Source organism: Entelurus aequoreus, linkage group LG12 (genome assembly GCF_033978785.1).
Source record: "Entelurus aequoreus isolate RoL-2023_Sb linkage group LG12, RoL_Eaeq_v1.1, whole genome shotgun sequence".
In the NCBI taxonomy this organism is placed as follows: domain Eukaryota; kingdom Metazoa; phylum Chordata; class Actinopteri; order Syngnathiformes; family Syngnathidae; genus Entelurus; species Entelurus aequoreus.
The window spans coordinates 57,079,437-57,092,499 of record NC_084742.1 but is presented as its reverse complement, the minus strand read 5'-3'; the positions used below and the strand labels follow the sequence as shown (position 1 = coordinate 57,092,499).

Genomic DNA, 13,063 nt, shown 5'->3' with positions numbered 1-13,063 from the left:
TCACAACCCGATATCGAATAAATGCTGTCAAAAAGCATGTTGTTTCAACATTGTATTTAAGTTGTAGAATATTGGTTGGGAAATGGCAAAAATTCAATGGTCAAATCAACGTCAGAACCTGACATTGATTAAACGTAGTCAAAAAGCATATTTTTTCAACGTTGTATTTGTGTTGTAGAATATTGGTTGGGAAATGACCACATTTCAACGGTCAAATCAACGTCACAATCTGACTTTGGATAAAGGTTGTCAAAAAGCATGTTGTTTCAATGTTGTGTTTGTGTCGTAGAATATTGGTTGGGAAAAGACCAAATTTCAATGGTCAAATAAACGTCACAACTCAACATTGAAAAATGTCGTCAAAAAGCATGTTGTTTCAACGTTGTATTTGTGTTGGGAAATGACAAAAATTCAATGGTCAAATCAACGTCAGAACCTGACATTGATTAAACGTAGTCAAAAAGCATATTTTTTCAACGTTGTATTTGTGTTGTAGAATTTTGGTTGGGAAATTACCAAATTTGAATGTCGTTGTATTAGTGTTGAAGAATTTTGGTTGGGAAATTACCACATTTCAACGGTCAAATCAACGTGCCAATCTGACATTGAATAAAGGTTGTCAAAAAGCTTGTTTTTTCCATGTTGTGTTTGTGTCGTAGAATATTGCTTGGGAAATGACCAAATTTCAATGGTCAAATAAACGTCACAACCCAACATTGAATAATGTCGTCAAAAAGTATGTTGTTTCAACGTTGTATTTGTGTTGAAGAATTTTGGTTGGGAAATGACCAAATTTCAATGTCATATCAAAATCACAACCCAACATTGATTAAACGTTGTCAAAAAGCATATTTTTTTCAACGTTGTATTTGTGTTGTAGAATATTGGTTGGGAAATGACCACATTTCAACGGTCAAATCAAGGTCACAATCTGACATTGAATAAAGGTTGTCAAAAAGCATGTTGTTTCAATGTTGTGTTTGTGTCGTAGAATATTGGTTGGGAAAAGACCAAATTTCAATGGTCAAATAAACGTCACAACTCAACATTGAATAATGTCGTCAAAAAGCATGTTGTTTCAACGTTGTATTTGTGTTGAAGAATTTTGGTTGGGAAATGACCACATTTCAACGGTCAAATCAACGTCCCAATCTGACATTGAATAAAAGTTGTCAAAAAGCATGTTTTTTCAATGTTGTGTTTGTGTCGTAGAAAATTGGGAAATGACCAAATTTCAATGGTCAAATAAACGTCACAACTCAACATTGAAAAATGTCGTCAAAAAGCATGTTGTTTCAACGTTGTATTTGTGTTGAAGAATTTTGGTTGGGAAATTACCAAATTTCAATTGTCAAATCAACGTCACAACCTGAAATTGAATAAACGTCGTCAAAAAGCATGTTGTTTCAACGTTGTATTTGTGTTGTAGAATATTGGGTAAAAAATGACCAAATTTCAATGGTCAAATCATCGTCACAACCCGATATTCAATAAATGCTGTCAAAAAGCATGTTGTTTCAACATTGTATTTAAGTTGTAGAATATTGGTTGGGAAATGACAAAAATTCAATTGTCAAATCAACGTCAGAACCTGACATTGATTAAACGTAGTCAAGAAGCGTATTTTTTCAACGTTGTATTTGTGTTGTAGAATATTGGTTGGGAAATTAACCACATTTCAACGGTCAAATCAACGTCCCAATCTGACATTGAATAAAGGTTGTCAAAAAGCTTGTTTTTTCCATGTTGTGTTTGTGTCGTAGAATATTGGTTGGGAAAAGACCACATTTCAATGGTCAAATAAATGTCACAACCCAACATTGAATAATGTCGTCAAAAAGCATGTTTCAACGTTGTATTTGTGTTGAAGAATTTTGGTTGAGAAATGACCAAATTTGAATGTCATATCAAAATCACAACCCAACATTGATTAAACGTTGTCAAAAAGCATGTTGTTTCAACGTTGTATTTGTGTTGTAGAATATTGGTTGGGAAATGACCAAATTTCAAATGTCAAATCAACGTCACAACCCGACATTGAATAAATGTCAACAAGTTCTCAACGTTGTTGTAATGTCTTGTGCCTGCTAGATATACCGTGTCTCATTCTGCATCCCCAAAACAGTTTTTGACTCCGTATGGCGACCACCGATATCAACATTTGCAGTCCGTGAAATTGATGATATGAAGAAAATAAGAATGTTTGCTCGCAATTCATGTTTGTTGTTTCTGTGCTGTAATTAATGCGTGTAATCAGGAACAAGCTGTTTTTGTAGCTACATTGCAAACAAAACCTCAACTTTTTTGTTAGTTTTTTGAGAATTGCAGCAAGCTACACCGCAAGCAGCTTGCTACATCAAAGCTGTGGGCTCGCAGGCTCAGGCGTGTCTCCAAGACTTCCAAGGAGTTGCGTAAGTAGATGCTTCACCGAGGTGCTCCAAATGACCTTGCCACGACCTTCAGTTTCCAGTGACTCACCTCCTCTCAGGTACGTGCAGGCCGCTGGAGGCGGACGGGTGTCCAGGATCAGAGTGGCAGGTGGGGTGCCACTGGCGCACGCTTCAAACGGGGGAAACATGGCGACACTACGGGAGAAACGGCGTTTTAGTGCGAGAGGTTGAGCACGCTCACCCCGGGGATGACATGTAGAGGACGGTCTTGACCTCCGCCAAGATGTGTCAGGGTGCAGCGGGTCGACCCTGTCAAGAGGACAAGAAGTCAAAACAAATCAAAGCCCTTTAATCTTCTCTGGAGAAGAGAACAAAGAACTGCTTTTAGCCACAAAAAAGTTGAAAAAAATACCTTATAATTTTTGCGCTTAAGAAATGTTTCTATGACTTTTTCTCCAGACTTCTGTTCGTTTGATATTGTCATTACTGCCACAAGTGGTGGAAGAGTGTATTACAACTGAGTACTGCTGCGGCCCATACGTACCACAACTTTGTTGCATTTTTGCATGCTAATATTAGGGATGTTAAGATGGAACCAAGTATCAAAATCCATGATTTTGGAGGTTGAAACAAACAAATGTAGCTAAAAAGCTAGTATAAAACGTTAGCATAATGACATAGTGCTGGCTGGTGTACTTCTTTTTTTTTTTTTTTTTTTTAAGTGTACTTCTAGGATGTACTTCTATCGTTAAGAACCACTGGTATAAAGTACAAAACCAAAAGCAGTGAAGTTGTCACGTTGTGTAAATGGTAAATAAAAACAGAATACAATGATTTGCTAATCCTTTTCAACTTACCGGTATATTCAATTGAATAGACTGCAAAGACAAGATGTTTCATGTTCACACTGAGAAACTTCATTTTTTTTGCAAATAATCATTAACTTAGAATGTAATGGCAGCAACACATTGCAAAAAAATTGTCACAGGGGCATTTTTACCACTGTTACATGGCCTTTCCTTTTAACAACACTCAGTAAACATTTGGGAACTGAGGAGACACATTTTTGAAGTGGATTTGTTTGATGTACAGCTTAAGTTGTTCAACAGTCCGGGGGTCTCCGTTGTGGTATTTTAGGCTTCATAATGCGCCACACATTTTCAATGGGAGACAGGTCTGGACTACAGGCAGGCCAGTCTAGTACCCGCACTCTTTTACTATGAAGCCACGTTGATGTAACACGTGGCTTGGCATTGTCTTGCTGAAATAAGCAGGGGCGTCCATGATAACGTTGCTTGGATGGCAACATATGTTGCTCCAAAACCTGTATGTACCTTTCAGCATTAATGGTGCCTTCACAGATGTGTAAGTTACCCATGTCTTGGGCACTAATACACCCCCATACCATCACAGATACTGGCTTTTACACTTTGCACCCATTACAATCCGGATGGTTCTTTTCCTCTTTGTTCCGGAGGACACGACGTCCACAGTTTCCAAAAACAATTTGAAATGTGGACTCGTCAGACCACAGAACACTTTTCCACTTTGCATCAGTCCATCTTAGATAAGATCGGGCCCAGCGAAGCCGGCGGCGTTCCCGGGTGTTGTTGATAAATGGCTTTGGCTTTGCATAGGAGAGTTTTAACTTGCACTTACAGATGTAGCGATGAACTGTAGTTACTGACAGTGGTTTTCTGAAGTGTTCCTGGGCCCATGTGGTGATATCCTTTACACACTGATGTCGCTTTTTGATGCAGTACTGCCTGAGGGATCCAAGGTCCATAATATCATGGCTTACGTGCAGTGATTTCTCTGAACCTTTTGATAACATTACGGACCTTAGATAGTGAAATCCCTAAATTCCTTGCAATAGCTGGTTGAGAAAAGTTGTTCTTAAACAATTTACTCAGGCATTTGTTGACAAAGTGGTGACCCTCGCCCTGTCCTTGTTTGTGAACGACTGAGCATTTCATGGAAGCTGCTTTTATACCCAATCATGGCACCCACCTGTTCCCAATTAGCCTGTTTACCTGTGGGATGTTCCAAATAAGTCTTTGATGAGCATTCCTCAACTTTCTCAGTCTTTTTTGCCACTTGTGCCAGCTTTTTTTTAAACATGTTGCAGGCATCAAATTCCAAATGAGCTAATATTTGCAAAAAATAACAAAAGTTTTCCAGTTTGAACATTAAATATCTTGTCTTTGCAGTCTATTCAATTGAATATAGGTTGAAAAGGTGCCAACTTCACTGGTTTTGGGGTTTGTACTTCCGTCAGGACGTCTTACAGCCATTCTCATGGTGTTTGATGGCGCTATCTGTCTTGTTTCCTGTTGATTAGATAGCATCTAAAACGTTTATGACACAGTGCAATCCCTCTGCTGATAATGGTGTCCATGCAGGAAACACATTGTCCTCAGCCAAGGACATGTTCTAATACTGTATATTGCAACACAAGTATTTACTTCTTGGTATTTACTAGAGCCGTGCACGTTATTGACTACACACACAATATTATTACAACACAATTGATTCATGTTTCAAAGGGATTTGTCAAGAACGTACAGTTGTCATTTAAAACAGCTTACCTGCGTTGTTTTAATAAAGACAAACACTCACCGCCGGGGGGAAATATGTATGCTCTTTGTGATGTTATTGTACTAAAGAATTTATAATAAACGCTTCATAAAAGAACGATTCAGTCGGTGAATTGACAGTATGTTTACTCAGCTGTGAGTTTTGAAATGTATCCCGAAGGTGATCCCGTCGTTGCTGAAGTCAACTAAGTTAGTCCTTCCTGTGTGCTTCTCTGTGCTATGGTTTCTTTCTTCAGCACTTGCCTCCATTAAGAGTGATGAAAGCAGCTAAAAGCAATCTAATGTAGGTCAACATACAGTCTCAATCAAAAGTGTACATACACTTGTAAAGAACATAATGTCATGGCTGTCTTGAGTTTCCAGTACTTTCTACAACTCTTATTTTTTTGTGATAGAGTGATTGGAGCACATACTTGTTGGTCACAAAAAAACATTCATGAAGTTTGCCTCTTTTATGAATTTATTATGGGTCTACTGAAAATGTGAGGGTCAAAAGTATACATACAGCAATGTTAATATTTGCTTACATGTCCCTTGGCAAGTTTCACTGCAATAAGGCACTTTTGGTAGCCATCCACAAGCTTCTGCTTGAATTTTTGACCACAAAATTGGTGCAGTTCAGCTAAATGTGTTGCTTTTCTGACATGGACTTGTTTCTTCAGCATTGTCCACACCTTTAAGTCAGGACTTTGGGAAGGCCATTCTAAAACCTTCATTCTAGCCTGATTTAGCCATTCCTTTACCACTTTTGACCTGTGTTTGGGGTCATTGTCCTTTTGGAACACCCAACTGCGCCCAAGACCCAACCTCCGGGCTGATGATTTTAGCTTGTCCTGAAGAATTTGGAGGTACCGTATTTTTCGGACTATAAGTCAACGTTTTTTTCATAGTTTGGCCGTAGGTGCGACGTATACTCTGGAGCGACTTATGTGTGAAATTATTAACACATTATTGTAAAATATCAAATAATATTATTTATCTCATTCGTGTGAGTGACGAAAAAAATGTCAGCAATCGTCACACACACGTCAGCAATCGTCACTCACACGCCAACCAATAAGAATTTGGCGGGGGCGAGTCATGGCAGAAGTGCATTGTGGGTCATGATATGCTAACTGCTATATGCTATACGCTACTGCCGGAGCTATTAAAATGGATCACATCAACAATCGCATTAACTTATAAAAACTGAGAAGGACTGAACTAAAATGGCACCGAAAAGGAAATCATATACTGCCGATTACAAGCTGGATGTAGTGAAATATGCTGCAGAGAACAGCAATCGAGCAGCAGAAAGAAAGGACGCTAGCGGCGCATACCAGAGGCGACACAGAGGAAAAAGATTTCATGGGATTTAGCCATTGGGAGTGACAGATTGTTTGGTAAATGTATAGCATGTTCTATATGTTATAGTTATTTGAATGACTCTTACCATAATATGTTACGTTAACATACCAGGCACCTTCTCAGTTGGTTATTTATGCCTCATATAACGTACACTCATTCAGCCTGTTGTTCACTATTCTTTATTTATTTTAAATTGCCTTTCAAATGTCTATTCTAGTTGTTGTATTTTATCAAATAAATTTCCCCAAAAAATGCGACTTATACTCCAGTGCAACGTATATATGTTTTTTTCCTTCTTTATTGTGCATTTTCGGCCGGTGCGACGTATACTCTGGAGCGACTTATAGTCCGAAAAATACAGTAATCATCCTTTTCATTGTCCCATTTAAAGCACCAGTTCCATTGGCAGCAAAACAGGCCGAAAGCATAATACTACCACCACCATGCTTGACGGTAGACATGGTGTTCCTGGGATTAAAGACCTCACATTTTCTCCTCCAAACATATTACTGGGTATTGTGGCCATCCATCCATCCATCCATTTTCTACCGCTTATTCCTTTCGGGGTCGCGGGGGGCGCTGGAGCCTATCTCAGCTACAATCGGGCGGACAAGTCGCCACCTCATCACAGGGGTATTGTGGCCAAACAGCTAAATTTTTGTTTCATCTGACATCCCATGGACTAAGATAAGACCTTCTGGAGGAAAGTTCTGTGGTCAGATGAAACAAAATTTGAGCTGTTTGGCCACAATACCCAGCAATATGTATGCCTACCGTCAAGCATAGTGGTGGTAGTATTATGCTCTGGGCCTGTTTTGCTGCCAATGGAACTGGTGCTTTACAGAGCGTAAATGGGACAATGAAAAAGGAGGCAAATTTTTCAGGACAAGCTAAAATCATCAGCCCGGAGGTTGGGTCTTGGGCGCAGTTGGGTGTTCTAACAGGACAATGACCACAAACACACGTCAAAATTGGTAAAGGAATGCCTAAATCAGGCTAGAATGAAGGTTTTAGAATGGCCTTCCCAAAGTCCGTGTGGACAATGCTGAAGAAACAACTCCATGTCAGAACACCAACATATTTAGCAATTTTGTCAAGAGGAGTGGTCAAAAATTCAAGCAGAAGCTTGTGGATGGCTACCAAAAGCGCCTTATTGCAGTGAAACTTGCCAAGGGACATGTAAGCAAATATTAACATTGCTGTATGTATACTTTTGACCCAGCACATTTGCTCACATTTTCAGTAGACCCATAATAAATTCATAAAAGAACCAAACTTCATGAATATTTTTTGTGACCAACAAGTATGTGCTCCAATCACTATCACAACCAGTCTGTGGTTGCCAGTGATCTGTTCTACATGGTAGTGTGCTGCTGGAATGAAAATGTTCCTGAGGGAACTCTCCTGAAGGAATCAATAAAGTATCCATCTATCTAAATTAGCTGAACAGCTAGCATAAAATGTTAGCATGCTAATATCAGAGATGTTAGCATACTTTCATGATGGTTCCAAGTATCAAAATTGATGATTTTTAGCTTTAAACATTCAAATTTAGCGAGAAAAATACTAGGATAAAACGTTAGCAGGATGACATAGGAAATAGCGTACTTCTAAAATGGCGCCAAGTCGACCTCTATGAGGTCTAACTTCTCGATAGCAAAAAAATCCTGAATCCAGGCACCCAACAATCATTAAAAACCCACCAATTTTTGCAAGATCATCAGTTCCGGGAAAATATTTCATATTTTTAGGGTCCCCAACACAAAATTTTAAAACTCTAGCGCCCCTTGGAAATGAGAAAAAATTAGCCCCTCCTACAAGATTTGCGTATTGTCACGGAAATTGCTGTGACATTTTGCTGATCATTCGCAATTCTTATGTAAGACAAGAAGACATGTTTTTCTTTTTTTTAACGCATTCTAAATCTTAAATACATTTTAGCTAACGTCAGCTAACAATGAAGCTAATTAGACTACACTATTGCACCCATAAAATCCTCTAAAAAACATCCCAGAAGTGCCAACAATAATCCACTTGGATGTCGTGACCTGAATATTAACAAGTATTAGCGATATTGTTATTATAAGTGCTGACACAGACAAACTATTTTTTAGTGGCGCCGTGAACACAGAGAGCTAACTAGCGTATGCTGCTACATTGACATATTGAGCTGCTGCATCGCCTCTGAGCTGGTGAAAGTTCATTCTACAATATAAATCATGCCTCTCGCCGGGATAGTAGAAGGTTGTGGACATAAACCCACAAGTTGGTCAACTTTGACATTCAATTTAGACCCGGAGATAGCCGGAAAGACGCTATGGATTTTTTTTATCCAAACGGCAAGATACAAACATCCCATCAGTCTTTATCCCAGTGAGAGCCATACTTGCCAACCCTCCCGTTTTTAGCGGGAGAATCCCGTTATTCAGCGCCTCTCCCGACAAACTCCCGGTATTTAGCCGGAGCTGGAGGCCACGCCCCCTCCAGCTCAATGCGGACCTGAGACTGAGTGCGGACAGCCTATTCTCACGTCCGCTTTACCACAATATAAATACGCTTGCAAGTTCCAAAACGAATGGAAACAAGAATTTCAGTTCATCCAGGACAGTTCGAAGGGGAAGGTGTATGTTGCCTGTAAATATGTAGAACAGACTTCTCCATTGAACACGGTGGCCGAAATGATTTCTCAGTCATGAACAGAGAAGTTAAACAGGACAATACTGCCATCTAATGGATAGATAATTCAAGTATTTCTTTTATGTAAATAAAATAAATATATATATATATAGCTAGAATTCACTGAAAGTCAAGTATTTCATACATATATATATATACATATACATACATATACACACATATATACATATATATATATATATATATATATATATATATATATATATATATATATATATATATATATATATATATATATATATATATATATGAAATATATATATATATGAAATATATATGAAATACTCGAGTTGGTGAATTCTAGCGGTAAATAACCACGCCCCCAACCACGACCCCCGCCCCAACACCCCCCCACCCCACCGATATTGGAGGTCTCAAGGTTGGCAAGTGTGGTGAGAGCAGACATTGTACAGTAAGTGATTGTTGTATTATGTTTGTATATCTTGTTTAGCACTTAGCAATACTGCTACATGATGTCATACCAAAGACTATAAAAATGGGAGCCATTACCTCCCTGCTTGGCACTCAGCATCAAGGGTTGGAATTGGGGGTTAAATCACCAAAAATGATTCCCGGGCGTGGCCACCGCTGCTGCTCACTGCTCCCCTCACCTCCCAGGGGGTGATCAAGGGTGATGGGCCAAATGCAAAGAATAATTTCGCCACACCTAGTGCTTCTAAAATTGTAGATCATCCTCCTTATATTCAGCTTCAAAAATTGAAGTTTCTGGATCATCATTTGTACCAAAGTAGTCTTTGTTGTCTCTCATGAAGTCTGACATGATTAGTAGTGGTGTTGTTGTTGCCGCCGTATGCTAAAAGTGAATAAAATATGTCAATGTTACATGTTTTAGGGCCCCGGCAGCAAAAGGCTCTATTGGAATTGCTTCGTTTATTAATATTCTCAGACTACGATCGCATTTTTGAGACACTTAACGAGAACAAAAACTCTCAAATTTTTGTAAGCGTATTCAGTCCGGCAAAAATTTGGTATTTTTGGTGTTCCAAACACGAAATGTCAAAATTGATTCTGTAGCGCCCCCTTGGAAATGAGGAAAAAAATCGTCATGAAAATGGTCGCAGACGTCTATCATGACAGAAATCACATAATAGTCTCAAGAATCCATCATTGAAAACACTGAAATCACATAATAGTCTCAAGAACCCATCATTGAAAACACAGAAATCACATAATAGTCTCAAGAATCCATAATTGAAAACACAGAAATCACATAATAGTCTCAAGAACCCAAGAACCCGTCTTGTTTCCCTCTGCAGTTATCAGGCCAAAAACAGGGGTGGTAGTATAATGAACGCCTCCTCGGCACTCTTACCAAATGAGCCGGGGTTAAGATGATGGCTACTCCACAAATAGGCGATGATAAACATCGAAGGAATTTCACCCACGCCATAGGACGTGGGCCTGGCATGGCGCCACAAAACTGTCAACATTTGTAATAATCAAAGTGTGTATTGTTAAAATGCTCTCACGCTACAAAGTTTTTAGGGTGGGACAGAAATGGTGAACCAACTTCAAAATATTCACAATGGAAATAAAACAGAAATAATTACAGCCAATACTTAGGAATGATTCCCACCAATAAAGTTATATTTGTATGAATTTGAATTATTCCATTTCACATCTTATATTTTAACTCCTACCTGGGATTGTTCCTGTGGTAGAAAAAACTGTGTTTTAAACAGCTCTTTGGAAAGAACTCCTCGAGATCCGGCTCCATGACTCTCATGTTTAATTTTCAATCAGTTGAAGTCAAAGATGTAAAACTTTAACTATATACACAAAATACCTATTCCTCTCAAATATTGTTGACTAATCTGTCTAAATCTGTGTTAGTGACCATTTCTTCTTTGCCAAGATAATCCATCCCACCCCAGGTGCGCCTTAGGCTGCCCACTCTGAAATGTGCAGTTTTCTCACACAGCACAATGCCACAAGTTTTGAGGGAGTGTGCAGTTGGCATGCTGACGGCAGGAATGTCCACCAGAGCTGTTGCCCGTGGATTGAATGTTAATTTCTCAACCATAAACCATCTTTAAAGATGTTTCAGAGAATTTGGCAGTACATCCAGCCGGCCTCACAACCGCAGACCACGTGCAACCACACCGTCCAGGACCTCCACATCCATGATCGTCTGAGACCAGCCACCCGGACAACTGCTGCAACAACCGGTTTGCATAACCGAATAATTTCTGCGCAAACTGTGAGAAACCGTCTCAGGGAAGCTCATCTGCGTGCTCGTCGTCCTCATCGGGGTCTAGATTTCACTGCACCAGCCACCCGGACAGCTGCTGCAACAACCGGTTTGCGTAACCGAAGACTTTCTGCGCAAACTGTGAGAAACCGTCTCAGGGAAGCACATCTGCGTGCTCGTCGTCCTCATTGGGGTCTAGACTTCACTGCAGTTCCTCGTCGTAACCGACTCGAGTGGGAAAATGCTCACATTTGATGGCGTCTGGCACATTGGAGAGGTCTTCTCTTCACGGATGAATCACTGTTTTCACTGTTCAGGGCATATGGCAGACAGTGTGTGAGAGAGAGGTTTCCTGATGTTAATGTAGTGAATGGAGTGGCCCATGGTGGGGGTGTGGTTCTAGTGTGGGCCGGGGTATGTTATGGACAACCAACACAAGTGCATTTTGTTGATGGCATTTTGAAGGCACAGAGATACCGTGATGAGATCCTGAGGTTGTGCCAATCACCCGAGACCATCACCTCATGTTGCAGCAAGACAATGCAGGGCCCCATGTTGCAAGGATTTGTAAACAGCTCCTGGAAGATGAAAACATACAAGTTCTTGCACGGCCAGCATACTCAGCGGACAAGTCAGCCATTGAGCATGTCTGGGATGCTGTGGATCGGCGTACGAGACAGCGTGTTTCACTTCCTGACAATATCCAGCAACTTGGCACCGCCATCGAAGAGGAGTGGCCTTTTATTGTGGTCAGTCTAAGGCACACCTGTGCAATAATTATGCCGTTTCATCAGCGTCTTGATATGCCACACCTGTGAGGTGGGATGGATTACTTTGGCAAAGAAGACTAACACAGATTTAGACAGATTTGTTAACAATATTTCAGAGGAATACGTCGTTTGTATATATAGTCAAAGTTTTACATCTTTGACTTCAACTCATTATTATTATTATTTATTATTTACTTTTCAAATGATATCTCAATTATGTACACTGCTGCTGGAATTTTAATTTTCCTGAGGGAACTCTCCTGAAGGAATCAAAGTACTATCTATCTGTCTATCTATCATGATGTCATGATCCCTGGTCCGGATCATGTTGTAGTTAGTTATGTTCTGTTAGTTTTGGACTCCCTTAGTTCCTGTTGTGTGCACTCCTGGGTTTATTTTGGTCACCATGGGGATTAATTGGGTTCACCTGCATCTGGTTAGTGGTCCCACGCTCAACTGCTGTCAACCACTAATCAGAGAGCTATTTTATTCACTTTGCTCGCCACGCTCAGTCTGCCGTCACTGTTTGCTGCAAGCAACAGGCACGTAGGTTCATGTCTTGTTTCTATGTTCTTGAGTCCTATGCTAAGTTTGTACCTTAGCTTCACGTGCGCAGGGTTTCCCACACATGCATTTATTTGTGGCGGCCCGCCACGAAAGAATTACGTCCGCCACAAATAAAAATAAAAATAAATTAAAAAAATGTAAAAAATTTATTAAATTTTTTTGTCCTGTCCAGATTCTCAGGCAAATCATATAGTTGATGTAGATGCCCATATAGGCTGTTCAGATTTACTTTACAAAAGAGAAGTGTAGGATACTTCTCTTGTTGCCTTATTTGTATTTGTATATGCAGGAGCTCAGAGTACCAAGGAACTGGCCAAATGTATGGAGAATCGGGATGACTGGAAGCAACAATGGAAGGCTCGTCTGAGGACGACCTAGAGAGAGACTACTGTTTTCTGTTTATTTGTTACTGACTGTGGTAAGACACCTCTGCCTCTGTTTCACTTTATGTTGCTGGTAAATAATATGGTTGTAGTAGTAGGG

General features: G+C 39.8%; 1 protein-coding gene across 1 annotated transcript in view; it reads right to left on the bottom strand.

Moving 5' to 3' along the window:
- Positions 1 to 13,063, bottom strand: part of LOC133662365 (uncharacterized) — a 149,611-nt gene that overhangs the window by 35,582 nt on the left and 100,966 nt on the right. The window contains exons 8-9 of the mRNA XM_062066295.1: positions 11,721 to 11,821; positions 2,479 to 2,585 (exon numbers count right to left, since the gene is read on the bottom strand). Of these exons, the coding sequence (XP_061922279.1) occupies positions 2,479 to 2,585; positions 11,721 to 11,821 (208 nt within the window). The remainder of the gene's footprint in view (positions 1 to 2,478; positions 2,586 to 11,720; positions 11,822 to 13,063) is intronic.